Source organism: Lineus longissimus, chromosome 3 (genome assembly GCF_910592395.1).
Source record: "Lineus longissimus chromosome 3, tnLinLong1.2, whole genome shotgun sequence".
In the NCBI taxonomy this organism is placed as follows: Eukaryota; Metazoa; Nemertea; class Pilidiophora; order Heteronemertea; family Lineidae; genus Lineus; species Lineus longissimus.
In genome coordinates, this window is record NC_088310.1 from 6,762,971 (window position 1) to 6,783,457 (window position 20,487).

At 41.0% G+C, this 20,487-nt stretch overlaps 3 protein-coding genes across 4 annotated transcripts; 2 read left to right on the forward strand and 1 right to left on the reverse strand.

Moving 5' to 3' along the window:
• Nucleotides 1-731: 731 nt before the first annotated feature.
• Nucleotides 732-3,990, forward strand: LOC135485599 (beta-1,3-galactosyltransferase 5-like). The gene has a single exon (XM_064767806.1). It carries the CDS (start codon nt 806-808, stop codon nt 1,910-1,912), a length of 1,107 nt encoding a protein of 368 aa, XP_064623876.1. The 5' UTR covers nt 732-805; the 3' UTR covers nt 1,913-3,990.
• Nucleotides 3,991-4,048: 58 nt separating this feature from the next.
• Nucleotides 4,049-13,405, reverse strand: LOC135485600 (zona pellucida sperm-binding protein 3 receptor-like). 2 transcript variants are annotated; one of them, XM_064767808.1, is made up of 5 exons: nt 13,264-13,405; nt 8,716-8,955; nt 8,089-8,157; nt 6,563-6,754; nt 4,049-6,046 (listed from the first exon to the last, which is right to left on the reverse strand). In XM_064767808.1, the coding sequence occupies exons 1-5, from the start codon at nt 13,334-13,336 to the stop codon at nt 5,808-5,810; spliced, it is 813 nt and encodes a 270-aa protein (XP_064623878.1). In that variant the 5' UTR covers nt 13,337-13,405; the 3' UTR covers nt 4,049-5,807. The 2 variants fall into 2 exon arrangements, with proteins under 2 accessions (XP_064623878.1, XP_064623877.1); XM_064767807.1 differs by having other exon boundaries at nt 8,041-8,157.
• Nucleotides 13,406-17,070: 3,665 nt separating this feature from the next.
• On the forward strand, nt 17,071-20,102 carry LOC135485177 (EF-hand calcium-binding domain-containing protein 9-like). The gene is made up of 5 exons (XM_064766973.1): nt 17,071-17,274; nt 17,374-17,479; nt 17,954-18,105; nt 19,105-19,281; nt 19,472-20,102. The coding sequence occupies exons 1-5, from the start codon at nt 17,182-17,184 to the stop codon at nt 19,727-19,729; spliced, it is 786 nt and encodes a 261-aa protein (XP_064623043.1). The 5' UTR covers nt 17,071-17,181; the 3' UTR covers nt 19,730-20,102.
• Nucleotides 20,103-20,487: the final 385 nt, after the last annotated feature.

Consider the following 20,487-nt stretch of genomic DNA (forward strand, 5'->3'; position numbering starts at 1 on the left):
AGACCCTTACCATTCGTGATTACTGGACCAGGAAATGCAGTTCTACACAATGCCGCAGTGCAGTTTGGATAGGAACTTGCTATACACCTTTCCAGAAATGGGGCGCTGAGTGTCCGAAATAGTGATGTCATAAGGGGAAACTTGGCCTTATGGTGGAGGGACAAAGGAGATAGTCATGGTTGACCAACACACTTGAATGCCTTTGATGACGGACAAGGGGGGAAAAGTTAGTTCCAATGCAAGCCACCAATTTCGGGAAGCATGTATAACTTGGTATTCGTAGTATTTGTATTGCTGTCTCCGCAACAGCAATACGCCATAATCATAATAATCCGGCACTGAAGGTGTTCGCAATTCAAATTCAAATTCAATATAACATATAAAATGCTAATATGAGTCATGTATAAAGTACGATATACGCGATACATGCAATACTAAACATATTTAAACACTAATAAAATATCAAGTGAACAAGATCAAATGAAAAATGTGTCCGCATTTAGAAAAAAAAGACAAAAACCCATCCTCTTAATAATATGACTTATGTCCCAGCAACGTCATAAATATCTGTCAACTTTCTACTCCCGAAAATACTATTATTGAATTCAAGCGGGAACTCATATAATAGTGATAAGACATGACGAGGCGGCGAACGCACTGGCGCGGCAGCACTGTCTCACGAGAGAAGAATCGATCTGCAGCTCACTGCTGCTGACACGCGAGGACGAGCATTGCCCGCTCACCATTATTTCGTCTGCCGCGCCATGAAGGGAAGTTGTACAACGGAAGTCGAGCAGAGCAGACGATGAAAAAACGTTTTCTACATCGCTTCATCATGATACTTAAGGTGATCCACAAGAGGAAGATGTTGATTAGCATTTTATTCGGCCTGGTAGTCTTGACAATCCATGGATTAACAATCAGCAGTGGGCACATTGTTTCAACGGAGACTTCCAGGGAGTATCGCCCCAATTTGACCGTTTCGAAACGTCGGAATCTTCTCGTTTCTTCGGAACGGGAGTCGAGGACTATCAAGGAATATCCCGAGATCTTAAATGTTAATATTTGTGATAACCGTTCAGAGGTGTTCCTTGTCTTTATCATCAATTCAGCTCCTGGGAACATAATACGAAGAAACAGGATCCGTCGGACTTGGGGTTCAATACGGAATTACCGCGGTTATGACATGCGTTACGCATTCTTTTTAGGAGGAATGGACCAAAAAACGTACCTAACGGTATCAAATGAAAGTAGGAAAAACGATGATATTGTCGTGTCTGGAACATATAAAGATGATTATCTTAACATGACCCGGAAGACCTTATTTTCAATGGGTTGGGTCAGAACTCATTGTCCGTCCGCTAGTTTTGTGATCAAGTGCGATGACGATGCGATGGTGCTCCCGAAGAATCTTTTGGAATATCTGTTGCAGTTACGAGTGGAGCAAAGTCTTAATCTCTTCGCTGGTTTCCGTGAGAGAGAAGGGGCTACAAAGTTCGGCAAGGAATCTAAATGGCATGTTCGAGCAGATGTGTGGCCAGCTGATCTCGCCTACCCAGCCTATCTGAGGGGATACTTCGTATTGCATTCAATGAGGGTGGTTAAAAAGTTCCACGAAGCGTCTTTTCTCATCAAAGAGAAATACAATGTGTCACAAGCTGCACATATTGATGATGTGTACGTTGGATTACTCGCTAAGGACGTGGGGGTAGCAGCGGAGTGGCTTCCCCATCTCTTCCTCAACCCACCAGACACGGATCAGTGTCAGGTTTGGGGAATGATAGCAACTCTCTACAATATCAAGGAGACAAGCAAGTGGATCGCGTATTGGGAGGCAATAAACAATTTTGATCCATTAAAACATGAATGTTTGAATGTAAGAAAACTTATATATACTGCAGGGTTATCATAGTTATCATAGGTGGATAGTACGAGTATTTACCTTAAAAATGTGGTGTCAGTGACGATCAGAAGTAACTGACGAAGTAGCTGTATTACTACGAAAGCTTTGGTAAGCTTGACAATGTTTATGCTTTTTTAAAGGTCAAAAACCTTGAGTTTGTCATGCATAGAGATACTAAACCCTTTTCCAGTGGTTTAGACAGTGACATTGTCATTAGATAAGAGGAGATCGCTAAACTAAATAGATAATACCAAGAATTAAAAAAGACTAGCCTCTTAATTCTTGATAATACCATGATATGACCTGTATATTAAGTCATTAATCATACATGTGGGTGCAGATCTATAGATGTGAGCTATATATTATGCAAGTTGGCACCATACAACGCGGAATAATTAGGGCCACCTGGGAGCTTCTTGGCTTATGTCAACGATTTGTCAAAGACCTTACGTAACATGTTATACGTACACGGTACATACCATACAATAACGATTTCTTGGCCATTTTACAGCTATACGTTGAGTATAATGTCGACTGCGATGCCTGATGGCAAACTGTTAGTCAGTATAAATCCAATACTTCATGTTCTGTATACCAGTTAAAATGATTGCAAAGACATACACGTTGGTGTCGCCCACTCCCACTTCTGCTTTGGGTGGCTTCTGCTTCAGGTGGTGAACGTTTCGTTTCTGAAGCTACATGTACTACATGTATGTAGATTTCTATACGTTCAGATCAACTCATGCTACCACTAGACGGAGGAAACATCGTTAACAGCATTCGCCAAAGCAGCAGCGACAAGCATATACTATCACTGCGCAAGGAGTATGCGTTGATATGACAAATGACCCAAGGCGTGGCCCTGGAGCGCTGTATCCACCATGCAATTTCCGTTCGAACAGTGATGTTTGTCAGTTACGCCTATTCTTTTGAAGATGTCGTTTAATAGTGCCACTACGTGATTCAAGTAATTTAATTAACCCTTCGAGTCTTACAGACACGTTTCACATTGCAGCCGGAGGTTGGAAAATGCCCGCGTTAGATTTGTGCCGCAGTACTTCGATATATCAGCATTTTTGAAATTCATATCCCGTTCGTATTAACACTAATACGGCCTTGAAGGAAATGGACAAAAAAACTGATCAAAAGTGTGTCCCTTATTCCATGAGGATGTCAGTAGCATAGGAGTGATGAATAATAAGTTAATCCGGGGTTAATGTTCGCTTTTCTGGCCCTGCACACAGGGCCGGGCCGGAGAAGCGAACGTCTTGTAAGCTTAACACCTGATTTCCTCAGGATGAGGGACACAATATATGTACGTAGATAGATTTTTTAGAAGGGTATGATATCTGCGCATTTAGTCACATTCGGCAACTTTGCAAGCTTTTTTCCCTGTGAATACATAATATTCATGGACTTGTGCCACTATTTCCGGAGCACACAAACTTTGCGTGCGACAGGTGCACTCTTCCCGGAACGTCTACCAGCGTTCAGTCTATAGAGAAGATCTGCTTGGAAGATGTCGAAGTCGTGGGCAAAGTTTTAAAAAGCCCGCCAGTTTGTATGAATTCTCTCCATATAATATAAATCCGGCGAAGACAAAAGGAAACCTCTCAGTATTTTTTGCTTATCATGGTCTAGATAACGTCTTTAGTTAGTTGGAGCTCTTTCAAAGCCTGTGCTACATGTATATAAGTAACGCGACACCAAACTAAAAAATTACGGCATTAAAGTGAGAAGTATATACATGTACTTATTTGTAAAAAATTGAAGTTCATGTTTCATTATTTCGGACTGCAGGTTGGACTTTCGTCCTTCAGGAAATCAGGTGTTAATGTTTACTATACAGGGTGTGCAGTGCCGGAGAAGCGAACACTAATCCCTCTGATTTCCTCAGGATGGGATTGAGGTGACACCGCCGATTAATCGGCGTGTCGAGTTTCAACCTTATTCTCGTTTCCGGTCTAGAGCGATGTCATCAATTCCGAAAAAGGTTGACGAGCCCCTATCATTTTAGGCCTCAATATATAGGTTCTGGTAATAAGAGAGGCAGGGAGGTCATGGAGTGCCACTAGTTGAATAACGCGTGTGGACACTATACATGTATACAAAGTTTTAATCATGAAAAAATAACCATTGAATAGATCGAGTTTCTCATTTGATATTTAATTGACTTTCAGTGTTACATGTGATACGTTTATACGTGTATACATACATGTACATGTTATACTATACAATAATATTTATAGCTGCCTATAGAGGGGTCAGACCTCCGACGAAACAGTTGGACTGCCCAATCGGAAATGTTTCATTTTTGAATTGCATGATGCCCCGAATCTGTTTTATACAAATATTTATCGCGATAAATTTTTGCTTGTCGTTATTTGATTCATGATGTCAATAGTGCAATTAAAGAATTTACGCTTACGCTGGAATACATGTAGTAAATCTCTAAACCTTTATGGCAACGTATAATTCGTCCGTTTTATTAGGTTTTCGAAAAACCAACCTTTACTTGCTAACAACGCCCCGAATCTAAAGCACTATGCACGTTCTCCCCCCCAAGTCCGTCGACATTATAATAATCATATTCCATAGGACTTTCATCAGTTCAGCTGAAGTTTGAACAAAGTTCCCAAATTATATATCCGGTTTCGCATGCGCATGATGGAGTGCATTGGAGCATGCGTACCCGGATATAAAATTTGGAAGACTTGTTCTTGTTTCTGCCGCCACTGCAATGTTCTGTTGGGGGCCGTTCTTACTCTCGAAAACAACGAATTTTCGTGCGCGTATTCTGACTTTAAAAAGGGGACGTCTTTCATATTTACTTGTGGTCCAGGAAAATTGAAATCAGTCATACCAGACTCTTTTAAATAAAAATTTGAATGACTCTGGTCATACAAAGTGCAGTCACTGTATAATGCTTATGAATTTACTGAAACTTGGTATAGAATCTGTAAACCTGCTTAAACAACGGCATTAACACAATATTTGAATATTCAACTGACAACGTAGGCCTATTTGTGCACCTGGGTGAACATGCTGAGCAATAGCAGCCGCGAATTGTTCTATTTTTTTTGCTTTTACCGCCACTGTTTTTCACACATTTCGCACGACCAGCATTTTAGCCTACTTTTACATTTTCCGGGACATTTTCACCACCCAAGAAAATGCCGTACCTTCCAATTTCCTGTTTATAGGTCCGGCGCAGATCAGTTAGCCCGCTGAAGATGTGGACAAAAGGGTTCCATTCAGAAAGTCGCCTGTGAGAATTCCGTAAGGTTGACAATACATCAAGCATTTCATACTGACTGATGCGCGGGCAGGGCATTGCAATACTCGTGCGAAATTTGCTTTAAGGTGACGCAGCGTGTGGTGTTATACAATAGGTGATTTGTGGACGAATTAATGTCCCTAAAAAAAGGACATTCTCAGATCACTTCCATCTGACCGGATTGAATATATAAGCTTACTTAAGACCATTTTTACTCTGGTACGAGTATCTATGAACAGAGATCCATAACGGGCATGGGAATAAAATGAAAATAAATACTGTGCAATGTATGATTGATTGTCAGAAGATTTAAAAAGTCATTTCGACCAAATACATTTATAAATGTACTATTTGGTCGAAGCTAAAAGAAATGAACTTTGACACATGAATCGCTAAATGGGTGTCAAAACGTAAATGAAGTTGCATGTTTCTCCAAAACGTGAAACATACATGTCGCACACGTTGCCTCTTCTCATTTGACCTGTTCACTAGATTCTAGCAAAGTAAGATCAAACATGTGGCTCCCCGCCACAAGCTTTTAGGATACCCCACCACATAAGCTTGGATGCGAACATCATCAAAATATTGAGAACTTCGTTCGTTATCACCACAATTTTCACATCACCATCACCAAATACCCCTCTGCACCCACATGCAAACAGGCGAGCCATGCGGGCTCCACACTCCTATAGGGCCGTTCCCGGACAGTTTGCAAGTCCGCTTTGACTGTCCGCCAAATAACGTGTGGGAGGCGTCACAACTGTAAATCACGTTAGTTCCGAAGGGGAAGAGTTGGGTCGTTCCTGCTTGTTCTCTGCTGAAGTGCATGTTGCCCTTGTCAATATTCCCCGGATGACGACAACCACCTGAAAAAAGGCAGCAACTCCGGTCAAGAGTAACAATATCGTTGAGAGCGATTGAATATTGCGACATTTTCCTAGTGAACTAAACGAATATGAAAGAAATATTTACTTGAAAGGCGTAGAGTGACACCTTGCTCCCCTACGCTTGGGGTTTGCACTCGTGTAAACACGAACTGATGCCAGTATTTTTAGTTCGTATCACCGCTAGCTAGCAATGCCATCTGCAGTAACATTACATAAATTTACCATCCTCCATTAGGCAACATTTTATTCCACCCTGAACCTCGTTGTATACGTCCTTTAAATGTAGCCGCGGGGTTATCAAATCGTGATAAAAAGATGCAACATCTTGGTGGTCAAGCTCGATTGACCAGAAGTCTTTGATAAGTACTCCAAAGTGATCAGACCCGGTACAGGTGATGAAGCAGGGTTGAGGGCTTCTGATCGGCCAACGCGGGAGGAACTCTAAACTGCTGTTTGTGGAAAGCGAGTAGAAATATCGATCAAAACTCTACTTACTTGCCACACAAACATCTTCGGGTGTAAGCGACCATTTTCCAACTCCATCACAATAGATTCGGCCATCTTTTTTCTGTGAGTTCACGAATACAAAGCCGTCCATACAGGTGATGTGGACCATACTGCCCTCTAGATGAGGACGCTCAACTCTACCACTGATGTAGCCATTACGGATCCACGGATCTTTACATTCTGCAAGGATAAAGTAATTAAAAAATAATTAAAAAGGTTTCGAGAAAGTTTTTTTATTGGTTTACGCTTATGGTAAGTGCCATAGGCGGCGTTTTCCAACTGGCCGGCCATCGTAACCAAGTAACACCCTCACAATTCACGTGAGTTTATGGGAGAGAATGGACAAAATATTCTAGAAGGGTCGTTTCTTCTGCGATATATTCTCGCGATAGCAGCGAAATAGCGCTTGGCATCATCCCTGTCTGAATCATGATCGACCTCAGTCAAATCCAAATGCATGTTCATGATTCATATACGATCAGAAAATGAACTTGGGATTAATGGATCGATTGCTGCGCTATTTCGATATCCACTCAGCTTACAATAAACCCTACTTTAATTGCTGTTCCTCGGGGAATACGTAGGATGAACGGTTAGAAAGAAGTAGCGTCGAGTTCGTTTATAGTAGGCGTCAACCTATAGGCATGGATATACCGTTTGTAAGAATGTCTCACTTTTTAGATAGGTACCGTAAAGATGAAACTTCTGATATCAAAGGAACGTGTCGTGAACGAGAGACGAATATAGAGCATTCATTGCAATCGCGATGGAGTGGAAATGTTTCTTATGAAGATGTATATTCTGTCATATCAACCATGTTAACTGCCATTCCCATCGAAAATATGTCGGTTCGATCATGAATGCATCAATCAGATGATATCCTGCCAATAGCAGTTCGTCTACTGCTGAATGAAACTTCCTGTTATTAAGGATACGTAACCCGAATTATTGACAAGCCATTCCACAGTTCATACGGTTCTTAAGCGTTATGCAATGTGGTATCATGCTATCGGAACAGCCAATAAAGAACGACTAGAGGGTACCGCCGTTTTGGTCAAACCGACGTTAACCGAATGGCATGGCACATGTAGACACTGAAGGAGTGAAATGTTGCTCTTCATGGGTGACGCACAACGTCATCCAGGCAGGTTCCCCCTCAGCTTCAATACTCAAAGAAATTTTTTAGGAGTGCAAATGCCTCACTTCTGAGTTCTCGAATATTTGTGATCCTTTCTTTGTGGCAGGTTACTTCATCTTGTTATCTGTAATGTTTAATTAAATGGGCTACCCAAACTTATTGGCTAAAATGTCACCGAACTACAGTCGCCAGCCTAAGGTAGGCTATAAACAAAGTGCCTTGTTTGAGTTTTGAGTTTGACTTACACTCGAATCTTATGTTATATTTTTTACACGAGAACTCCCAAGTAAAGCAGTTTTGCTCTCCTCCTTAAGCGTTACTAACTAACCTGTTTGACAACCATTAGCTTTAGGGCAATAGACGGTGGACCTCTTACCTACGTGACCAACGTGAGCCCTCCGTGGTACTCGCTTAGAGTTGATGTTCTGGTGGGCGACAGCTGCGTCTAAGAAGGAAAAGAAATGCCTGGGATTAGATACTTGGAATCGTGTTCCCCTACTGACGCCGGCAACAGTTTCCACTACTGTCTAAGAAGATGAGCGTAGCGAGACTCGCTAGTAGAGAAAAGAAATGCGTGATCTAGAATGGAATCGACCTGGCGTTGTCCTCCATCCTCCCTTCCAATGAATACCTCTCCCGAAGGGACTAAGTAACACATTTCAGTTAGAACGGGCAATATCTTTCCCATTTGGATGCACCGGATGCGTCTTAATGGAGTTACTGAAAACATCATTTGTGTTTTCTGATAATGTTCCCTGCTTGGTTTGAGACTGACGACAGAGGTTTCCTTGTCAACTTGTAATTCCTCTGGCGACAAGAGTAAATTAAATGCGACATTGATTGCGAAAAAACAGCTAGTATACTGAGCATTATCTTGCTGATTAAATTGCTAATGATAATATCCTAATTTCTTCTCTTCGTGATTGATTAAAAAGAAACTGAGTTGTGTAGATACGTCGGTCTGTTTACTATCAATAAAATTGAGAACTACACAATCACCAACCTTGATCCTTGTTTTCAAGGCTTGTTTGAGTTGGCCTGCATCTCGGAAAGGCATCGTGAGACCAGCCGTCTTCAAAACAAACGCGTCCCTCATTGTCTGTGAGGCTGTGGCCATCTTTGCATCTGAACTTTAAAACAGTGCCCGTCGTGAACAGCCCCTCGGTAAGCCTTCCGTGTTTGGTTTTGAATCGAATCTTCCTGTCCAGAGGCTTAGTTTCGCATTTAGGATTCCCCAAGTTTTCTGGCGAGGAGAAAAGGAAAATGTTCGTGTATTAATCAGTGCTAATCGTTTCTTTTTGATATTTTGTATTCTGGAAGAATTGTCAAGAATTGTCAAGCCTTACATTTACTGTTTAAATGTAATAAACGCAAAAAGACAAGAGGTATCGCAATGTATGACATGCAATATCATTCAGAATGTTTCGATTGTAAATAGAGTATCAAACGCGGAAGTTCGTGTAATGCGAAAATTTCATCAACTAGTCACGGTTACTGCCTGCAATTGATTAGACCACGGGAATTGATTTTCTGATTTTAAGGTTTGGTAACACAGAGATGGAAGTGTCCTTGAGAAAAACAATTGCCTTAATCTAGGTCTTGATAATCATCGGCTGTTTTTCGTGCTCTGATGCATGAGGTGTTATTTCTAGATCTTCGAATTAAGAGAAGCCCGGAAGAGTATAGCACATGAATGAGTTCATAGTTTGAAAGCCCTAGTTCTGTTTAACCTTGATGTCAACAATGGGAATAATGACAGTTCAGGGTTTGCGCAATTATTAATAATCAGGCCAAATGTCACTCCGAATCGAATTTTTTTTGGTTTTTTTAAAGAAAAATTGCAATATCTTTATAGAAGCAGCCTGTCCGCATAATGCATTTAGATCAAGGCAATGTGGACTGCATGCTTTACATGCCAGCGAACCGTGTCTTTAATCAAGGAATGCCTCAGAGGTGATAATGATATCTAATTATCTTGATGAGATGTAATTATCTTTGAAGATGACAACGTAAGTGCACGACATCTCTCGTGTCCTTTGAGGTAAAGAAAGCCTCAAATGGTCATATTCTTAGTGCGACATACGAGCACATGATCGATAGTCCGCCGAGGCTGAGTGTATCTTAGGTTTTCTCTTGTGGAGTAACGAGCTTGACCGGTGTAGTAAATAGACTGTTGAGCATAGTTCTCAAAACCGTATGTTTGGCGAGGTATTGGCCTAAGGCCGGAGCCCGATGTCAGTGACTGGTCTCTTAGCAGTACAGCATTCGACGACAAAAAGCATGATTCTGATTATCCATTCGTTAGCTGAATGAGTCACTTCCATCTGAGAGATGGAAAAAACCTCATGCTCACCAAAGACATACTGTACTTGAATGACAGATCAAACGGGTCGGGTAATTTGTACAGCTTAAAACCTGTAAACAGGCGCAGAAACATTCCTAGGGGAGGTCCTATAACTTGACAAGTAGTGTAAAGTGGATTTAAAGGTCAAGTTCTTAAATTTGACACATTTCCTGGTTAATAAACTAACGGAATCAAGTGTTTTATCGAACATAAGTGTGACTTTCAACAACGCTATTTATTTAAGAGGGTACACATCTAGGTTCATCGATCAGTGGAATTTTTTTGAATTAAACGCCTTTTCTGCACCGCAGAAGCAAGAACTCGAAGCATTATTTCGAAAACTCACTGGTGTCTCCAATTTGGAGCTGTCCTAACTTAGGGCCTCTTGAATTGCATCCCGAGAAAATCTGGGGTTAACAATGCTCGCTGCTCCGGGCCTGTCCGGTTAGTCTGTAGGGCCGGTGAAGCGAAAACCAACCCATGATTTCCTCAGAATGCCTGAGTTGGAGATTAAAATGACATCGCACCGACTTACTAAAATTTGAACTGTGTTTTGCTAAAGTAAACCACAACCTGTCCATCGATATCTGTTATGCCAAGCGGAAAGCAGCGATGAGGTTGCTGAGGCTCTCCATACTAACTGACATTCACCTGCGTGGATTAATCTACTGCATTGGTGAATCCGGCATGAGGATTCTGATTAGCCTTGCTGTTTGATGGAGCTATGTCAGTGCCAATCTCGAAGCAAATCTCACATAATCTTTGGAATCAAACGGGAATAAAAACCCATCGAGGTAGGCGTGTGCTGCAATCGTTGTCAAGGCCATTTGACAGCAAAACGTGTTCTACTCATTTGTTTTAGAAGTGACTGAGGGAAGAGGCTACATGCATACTTAATCGCTGCCCCGGCTATCACTCCAACCAAAATGCAAGGATATATTTCATTAGACCAGAAAGATGATTGACCTTCAAAGGTGAAATTTAAAAATGTGATAGTGTCTTTTGCTAGAAAAAAACCTCTTCCTTGTCATCGTCCTCGTACTACTTGCCGTAATCATATCAAATCTTGTCGTTTAGATTAGGACATCTATTTGGCAAGCAAACAAAGAAAAATTGGGCTTGTTTATTACGAGTCATCTGATTGGTCAAGTGTCGCACACCCCTGTAGGTCGCACCCATTGACGTCATAGGCGGGTAAAAAAATCGAACGAAATGATTTGAGGTCTGTCAATTATTGTGAGAGCTATTTTGTAAACAGTCATGACCTACCTCTTCAAGAACAGAACTGATAGCAATTCAAATTTCGGAGGAGAAATTAAGCACACAAAGACGAAAATCGTTCTTCCGATATAAAGTAAGAGGACTGAAGTACTTTCAATCACAAGTTTAATTAATTTGTCGATTGGAGACCGATATTGATATTGTAATTCAACTTTCAAAGAAAGAATCGAGCAAGGCAAATCTTGAAGTAACATGTCTAAACAATTCTAAGTATGACAATGATGTTATTGTAGATTTCTTTTCGTGAGGTTAATAGGAACAGCGGGTAGCTCTACATTTTGTATTGAGCTAATTTTACTGTTATTTTGGCCTAAAAATACAGTGGCAGATTCTGAGTTTTGGCAAAGGGAGAGGCATAGAGAGCACCGCAGGCCCTCCCAAGATTCTTTTTAACATTTGCAAAATATGCATTTTCTCGGCAACTGAGGGCTTAAATTAGATGTATTCATTTGTTTCTTGTCGAAGATACCTTACAAAATCGTTTCTCTTTCTGACGAAAGGCCCAAGGAATGGCTCATGTGCTATCTCTTGCTCATCATCAGCAGATCAAGACAATTGGCTGCATGTAACTTGCGTGTATTTTGCATTATTTCTTTCAGCATGCATGCTTGATTTGCAAAAAAGGACAAAATGTATGAAATGAATTGTATCTTAGAATAAATCGATTGGTTTTGTGTGCAGATGGCGTTAGATGATACCCACTTGTACAAGATCACATTAAAAAACTATATTCATGCATTTTTTAGTTGCTCGTTGCTGCTCATCAAACGTTTCTAAACATGTCCCGGTAGTTCAGAATGGCCAACGGCATACTTGTCATGCATATCTCTTAATCAACAAATCATTGTTTTCTTTTTGACCACAAGTGGCCGGTAAATATCAAACTGATAAACGTTATATGTCATTTATAAGATTACTATCTACATTTGATAATTTGTTATCTATTTTGTAATCGAACTCAGCCCATAACAATAGAAACCGTGTCATTTCTAGGTTAGCGGATTAGAGCTAATTTTATCAGCTGTTTGAGGCACGTTGTATTTCATCATGGACGATGAAATAACAAAAATAATGGTATTTTCAGAAAGATATTGCCTTGCATATTCCTGGGATCTGTCTCTTCAAGGGTTCTAGGTATGTTTACTGGCCCCTTCTTAACGAAAAAGGAGGGGTTACAAATTGGTTTAATGGTGCCTGATGACAATTTAAGCTTAGCAATGTACTGCATACTAATTAGGATATTCTTCGCCCATTTGACGATCCAAACGGCCCCATTTTTGAATAAAATCTTAAGATCAAATATTTACCTGTTGAAGGACTGCATAGGCCTAAAAGGGTAACAACAACGTCATGTTTTATTGGTTCCCCGGGGTTGTGCTGATGTGGCGAAGTGATTAAACGAGGTCCAGTGTAGAAGTGGCGTATATTGAAGAAAAGTGATTCATTATCCTATATGCATAGGTAATTCAAAATTTACAAGAATTGTTTCATGATCCTATGCATAGGTAATTCGAAATAAACAAAATTGTTTCACATACATATCTCGATTGATTAATAATACCGCGGTCAGGCAAAAGTCAATCAACAAGCCCTTTGCTTACCGTGTTATCATGTCACGTGACCTCTAGTTCAACTTTGATTGGAGAGTTTTAGAGGTGTGTCGGCGGTGTGTCGCAAGTGACAACCCAGCGCATGTAAACATTTTCTGATTTTCAAGTGATTTACGTACATTTTTGCATTTTATCATTGTTACATTTACCAAGTAACGCATGTGACAATCAAAGTCGCGGGAGTGTACCAGAGACAACATTGCTGTTATCTAATCTGACGCTATTTCACATGAAACACGACACGGATTCAAACAGAACATCTCAAAGGAAGAGAAAAAATGGATGGAAAATGAGATGTCTCAAACAAAATTCCTACCTTGAGATTCTTGAGCGAGAATGCAGGTGAACATCAGCAGAACGAGAGATGTTAAAAATGATGACATTTTCATTATCGTTTTATTCGTCGTCGGGTACAGGTATTTGTTTGCTGTCAGAGTTGCGAAAGCTTTATGAAGATTTGCCAATCCAGCCGACCAATTTATCCTCTCTTAAAACTAGGTCAAGGAAATAAGCCTATCGAGTGCCAACCTTCCTAGAAGTAGAAACTAGGACACAATCAATATTTTGCCTTCGTTAGATTTTTTTCTCATTCGTGAACGCTGTATAGACTATATCCGCATCGTCCATATATTTTGACAATTTATATTACCATTATTTTGATTAATACTAGTACAACTATGAATGGCCAAGGTACCAATCGGGCAACGAGATAGAGAATTCCTGTGACGAATGAATCTGGACAAGCGTGTCACAAGCATATTTTGCTATATACATGTAAGGAAACAGTTGTAAAAACTTCGCTTTTTGTCATCTGAGCAAAATTTAAGTACCGGTATCTGAGTTTGTATGGTCGATATGTAAAAAAAGTGGCTACCAGTGGTGGTATCACCCAGAAAGTGAACTCACCGCTGGGGATAATTACAGTGTCTCCACTCTCTGACTAGTACAACCGACTTTGTGACCGAAAATGGACTGACTGTCTAAGCTTGCATCTAAAAATTCTGAACGCAGAAGAAGAAGAAAAAGCAGATATCTTATGAGTATCATACACACTGGTGTCATCAACAAAGGCGTAATAGGACATCACAACAAGACAGAATGGCAAATTAACACTTGGCATTGAACGCATTGTTCAGGTTGTCATAATATTATCATGTTGCCGCGCGTGGTGTCTTTCCTGCATGAAACAGATCCTGTTTGGACGTCATTCCTGCAGCAATGCGATAACACGTGATGAATTATTTCTTTTGATTGTAGCTGATTCATTATTGACGTCATTAAGATGCTGTTAACCATTATTATCGACTGTGAGAAGCGATTAACAGAAAGAAATACGCGAATAGCTAGCTGGTGAGGATCTTCCTAATCAAGTGTTGTTACTTGTACAAAAGGGGATTTGCCATTGAAAGAACAGAAGATTCGTCCGCAAGTGGTAATGAGCATGTAATAATTAATTCTCGGATCATAGTTATAAATTCTCTTTTGTCATACATTGTACATTGTACTTACTAAAAGGTCGGAAAGAGAAATTATTTGTTTTGCGCGGAAGAAAGCAACGCGTCACTTGTGGTTTGAGTGCTTACGGTTTATCCTCATCGTTAAGGGAACGCTAGAAAACACTGATGACTTGTTTTCTGTGTTCGCCTATTGAAAAATCATCATGGTCTTCCCAGCGGAAACACTGGGAAACAGGGAACACTGCTGGCTGAGAATGCAAACGAAGTTGATGCACGTGCACCACACCAACGTGAACACCAATCCCATTGTTCGACCACCCGATAACTAATGTCGAACAATGGGATAGGCGATGCCATTTACGTTTCGGGGCCTTTGCGAAAACTTCATACTAATGGTATAAGTATTTCGTGAATGAAGCACACCTCCGACACACCTCCAAAAGCCACGAATCAAACCTTGAGCTGGGTCATTGTCATGTGACGGTCAACAAACCACTTCAAGCCATATCAGTGTGCTTGTTTGATAGTGTTAATTTTTACACCTGTGCTCTAAGGCCACTTCCAATCAAGAAATATATCTGGTGATCAATTTCGAAGGTGGGCTTTTTAGATCATAATTTGATGAGAACATTCTCTTTAAGATAGAGAGAATGTTACAATACTTGTTGAAACAGCAGATGAATTGTCCATTCCTTCCCTTTTTGTTTTATATATGTTTGTGAAGTGCTTAGAAAATGTATCCTCCTGATTTTCCCAGGATGTATCATCCTCCTGATGTTCCCACGATGTATACACTGAAAGAAACATCATATTTTCAACTCCCAGCGCTGAACTAAAGTCAAATACAGAACAATGGTGTGATCGATAAACCGTCACACCTTTATCAGATGCAAGGGATCAGCCACCGAAAACAAAATTACATCCATGCCTATTTCACTTATTACTTTACCTTCCACTTGACCCCGCACTCGTCAGAGGACAACTCAGTTAGCGGTGGTAAACCAATGTCCTCCAAATCAAAATTTTGATCTTGTTCAATATTCTGCGGTAATAAAGATTAAGATATTTGATATTATTTATCCCAATAGTTGTGTGATATCTTAAAGTCTTAAGGCTACACTCTAAGAATGATTGAGCTTTTAAAAAATATTGAAGGTTCTTTCGGCCAAAACAAATATGCACCCCAAAGACAAAAATGTTAGAGTTTTTTTCTTCAGCGAACTGTGAGGGGTTTTCCACTTCGCTGGAAGTATTCAGCATGAGTGGGCTATCAGTTTCACTGCAGTCATCTCGCTAGTTATGCTTTTCCGATAGCTCAGTCTTCTTTTTCATTCACTGCTTCGATTTCTCTTCTGTGGTTGTCATTCGCCAAGGGCAGGTTTACTCAACCACTTCACTGCACACTTCACGTACTTGTCTAATCAGTGATTCAACTTTATGAAAGTTTGAACCATTACCACAATATCATTTGTGTCGATAGGCAATGTGGAGCAGTTCGATATATCTTTCAGAAAAAAATCATTATTCTTAAGATGACCTTGTGCTGACTGGTTTTTGGACTGACATCCTCCGGATTCATTCGTTTGTGCATGGTGCATGCCGACTTACCGGCAGTGAATGTCAAGGATATACGCACAACGACAGTATAGATCGGCTCGGCATGATGAAACTAAAGTCAACTTACAAATTAAGGGGCATAGAATACAGGTGCGAAGAAAACATATAAGGCAGTTCCATGCCCATTATCTAATGTCCGTTACGTGGATGTCCCCTCCTGAAAAGTATGAGGATATCTTAATTGATGAGCAGCGCATCCACCTTGGCGCGATCAAAACGACGCATCACACATCTCCATTTTGCGGCTAATGCAGATGAGGATCAACTTATTTGTCATGAGATGACAATCACAACGATTATTAGATTTTGGTCTGAGAGCTGTCTTTTCGTCGTCGATTTTCCCAAAGACGAGATATTAGATTTTCGCCTCGATTCGAACAAAACACTATTCTATATACCCGCAACCTCAGTCAATAGGCAGTACAAGTTTGCCAATGTTATGATCATTCGGCAAGCAGATTACTGGAAGTAAATTGAAAATATTATTGATGGCAAAACGCCACGTATATGCTGGAACTGATGAAACAATAGTTATTACCCTAAATAGATCATTGTAACATTGTTTCTCTCGATTTTTAAGGCAACAGCTAGAAATTCGTGCTTGCCTGGTTGTCAAAACTGAGTGGGCGAAACCTGTCAAAACCAGTTGATAGTCACAAATCGGCTATCACCATAGGCCTACCCCAAGGAGAATTAGGTCTGATATATAAGGAAAGTATTAAATCCTAATTTTGAGGGACATTGGCGATAAAATCAGCGGCCTTTTGTTTCAACATGTCCTAATGACGTCATCACTGCGCTCCAGTTCAAACATCACGGGTTGTCGTTTAGGATCAAGGCTGTTGGCAAACTTTCCAAAAAATACCATGACCTGATGACTCGTTCTATTTGATAGAATTTTTGCCATTTTTTGGCACACTCACAGCTTGTCACCATAATTTTGGTGGCAGCGAGCTGCAGCTCATGACTACATGCCAACACATGGCGCAGTTTGATAGACCGGCGGTCGTGCTGTGCTTATCATCCGCCCGCCCATCAAGGATCTTGTTGCTTCATTTGTTCCATTTGGAGATATCCCGCTGCATTTCCACGCAGAAAAGTGCTTCACCTTCCAAAATGAAGCAATTGCCAACACGTGTGTCGAATTTTGGCGCCGAAATATGTGCAACGGGCCGATAGGCGTAGCGCTGGAGCGCCATCTGTTGGCCTACGTCACGACGTGTCATATTTTGACGTCCGGACGTCACCAAAAGGTTCATTATTTTCCGTAGGCGTTTTTTGTTCGATAGATTTCTATTTATATCCCAAGTTTTACCGGCGAAAAGATGAAAATCGTTTCCAATCTTTTACAGAATATCCATCTTGATCGTACATACAGCCTCCTAACGAGTAATAATGTGCAAGTTATGCTGGAAATCTTCAAATTGTTGGACATTCATGGGGACATGACACTGAATGGTCAGTAGGCCTACCGATCCGGTAAACTTCTGATTTTTTTTCGTTCGCTCACGTAAATTATAAAATGAAAAAAGTCAGTTTTTGCGGTTTGTTTTTTAATGATGGACTACATATGTAGCCTAGATCATCAATCGTAAGTAGGCCCCTATCTTCGCCCTCGACATCAGTGATAGTTCTGATTTGATTTGGGCCAACCAAGAATGGTTAGGCCTAACCGGTGATAACACCACATTTTTATCACCCATGCCGAATCTTGTCTTCGACAGAGAGGAGATGAATGAATGAACAACAAAAATGAAGAGTCTGAAATCAGTATAGCAGTTTGTAAAGTCTGGGTTCAGGGTTTTTCTTCAAGATAATAGGCCTAACATAAAGTGATATTGTTAAAAGTGAAATACAGTAGGCCTAGGGGCCTAGGCCTACCAGGTATCACTATTTCCATATTCATTATCTTTTCTCTTCTCTCATTTGTAGATGTCCAATTTCTTGCCTTCATGAGCCACATGACCGACTTGCACAGCGTCAAGGATATCTACAGAGCTTTTGACGTTTTTGATGTTGATGGATCTGGAAGTGTTGATTTTGATGAGTTCTATTTACTCTGCTGTATACTGATTGGTATAAAGGTAAAACATTTCGGAGAAAAAGCAAGATCATGTTGCCATTAATTTTGGCTTTATTATATATTACGTCCCCTGTGTGATTGGTCTCTAGTACAAACCAAACTTCCGCAAAGAAATCAGATCTCGATCAGTAGTCGGTGCTCCAAAGCCCCAAACGATGCGGACAAAACAATAATGTATCAGTATGGACGACTGCAGTCACACTTTTCATCGACACCTTTCCGGCAGTGCACTCTGCATCAACTATATAAACGTATTGCCAGAGAGGCCAATTACATCCAAAGAGCGGACAATGAGTGAATGAGTGGCCAAAGACTAAATCTGGATTTTAATTTTTCGTGCAGAAAAACCTTGGGCCATTTGAAACATTGCGTCCCACTTCTCATACACTCTGGACGCAGATAGGTTGGCCTCGACGGCCCCAGGCTCTAGTCCCCATATCGAGCCACTCGTAGCCAAAGTTATTCTCGCATATCAAACGCAGAAGGAACCCATTTCCCTCACCGCCGCCATATCAGATGATGATCCATATCTAAAGAATGTTGTTATGAGCTGCCGATTCCCAATAACCTTCGGAAATTATCCGTCGACGACTAGTGGTGGGAAAAGTATTGGATCACATTTCGTTCATGAAACATTTAAGACACGCATTGATTGGAATGTTCGATAATGGGATGAATGGAGCTTTAGAAACACGATCAATAAGAACGAGAGTCCATGATAATTAAAGTCACAAAGACAACGGATATATTACATGTACAGTATATATTTGTCTTTGCTTGATATATGCCAAGAGGAAGTGGTTCGAGTGAGGTCAGCTTTATCGTCGAATCCTTGACAGACGGCAAACTCGCTCAGGAACCGTGGCGACGAGGCATGTATCAAAACAGAATACTTGATAATCTTAATTAACAGTATAGTGCTGCCATCATTTGTTATGGGGTGACGGTCCCTGATAGAATTTATAGTAATAACACACTTGAATTGAATGCTTCATTTCAGGATGGACAAGAAAAGCAGTTCATCTACCGCCATTCAAGGACAGTATTCGATTTGATGGATGAGGATGGCTCCAACGCGATCTCCGGCGAGGAATTTGAAACTTACGGCTTTCTCTTCAACTTCCACGGAACCGCCGTGAGGAAAATCTTCAACGAGTTTGATGTTTCAGGGGACCAGGTGCGCTTCCCTTTTCTCTTGCAAAGTGGTGAAATTTGCCGTCTTTATAGTGTACAGAGTTATGTCTCTAAAGGATTCTGTCTGCGGGCAACGTGGTGCAAATGAACGAAATGTCCGATGCCGCGGAGTACGTAGCGTTCAACGCGTGCGTGGATGAAGGCCTTAACGCGCTTGCTTTTTTCCTTTGCAGGAACTAGATTACAAAGAATTCAAGATGTTCGCCATGGCCTGTATTGACAAACAAGTGGAGCTGGAGAGAGAAGACGAGTTGCGAGAGGCAAGGAAAGAAGAGAAGGCGATGCTGAAAGACAAGCAGAGGGTCATGAAAGAGATGAAGACCACCGGGTTGCTCACGAAGGAGGAGTACAGTGAGGCGATGGAAGAGTCGCAGGCAGATGTACCTATATTAGAGCCGCGCAAATTCAACCATTACTGTTCGATACTTTGACATGTCGTGGCCGTGAACAGCGCCTTTAAAATGATAGTTGGTGACTGAACTGCCATGATGAATGCATCCTAATCTGTAATTTTCCTTTTGGTTTGGGACGAACCTGCATTCCTTTGAATGATGCGGTGCTGTCTTTGTAGTATACCGTAGATATGCTGAAGTATACTTGAATGCGTAACGGGTTTGCGCAACTAAAAACGGAAAGAACAGGTTGAAACCAGGCTGGATGTGACTGTCCTTGTGTCTGGGACGACATTTTAGCTGAATGCTACATGTATGGTGTTACCAATTCAGATGATTCGGTTGCCTTATTTGTGTTGTATTACATGTATCGCATTCGTCTTCTAATGGGAATAAAGAGTCCCTTGTATAACCACTGAATTAATTTAATGGTACACTAACATGCACATGTTGAGGAAGACCATGATGAAAATGATTGAGGCATTTCTATGTAGGGGGTGCATCTCCAGCTCCCAAAAGTCTTCATCGAGGACGAGACTGGTTGTGACACCATTTTCTGGATAGGCACACCACTTGCAAGAAACCACATCAATGATGAGACTGGTTGTGACAGCATTCCCAATAGGGACACACAGCTCACAAGAGCCTGCATCAAGGATGAGACAGGTTGTGACAGCATTTCCAATAGGGACACACAGCTCACAAGAGCCTGCATCAAGGATGAGACAGGTTGTGACAGCATTTCCAATAGAGACATACAACTCCCAAGAGCCTGCATCAAGGATGAGACTGGTTGT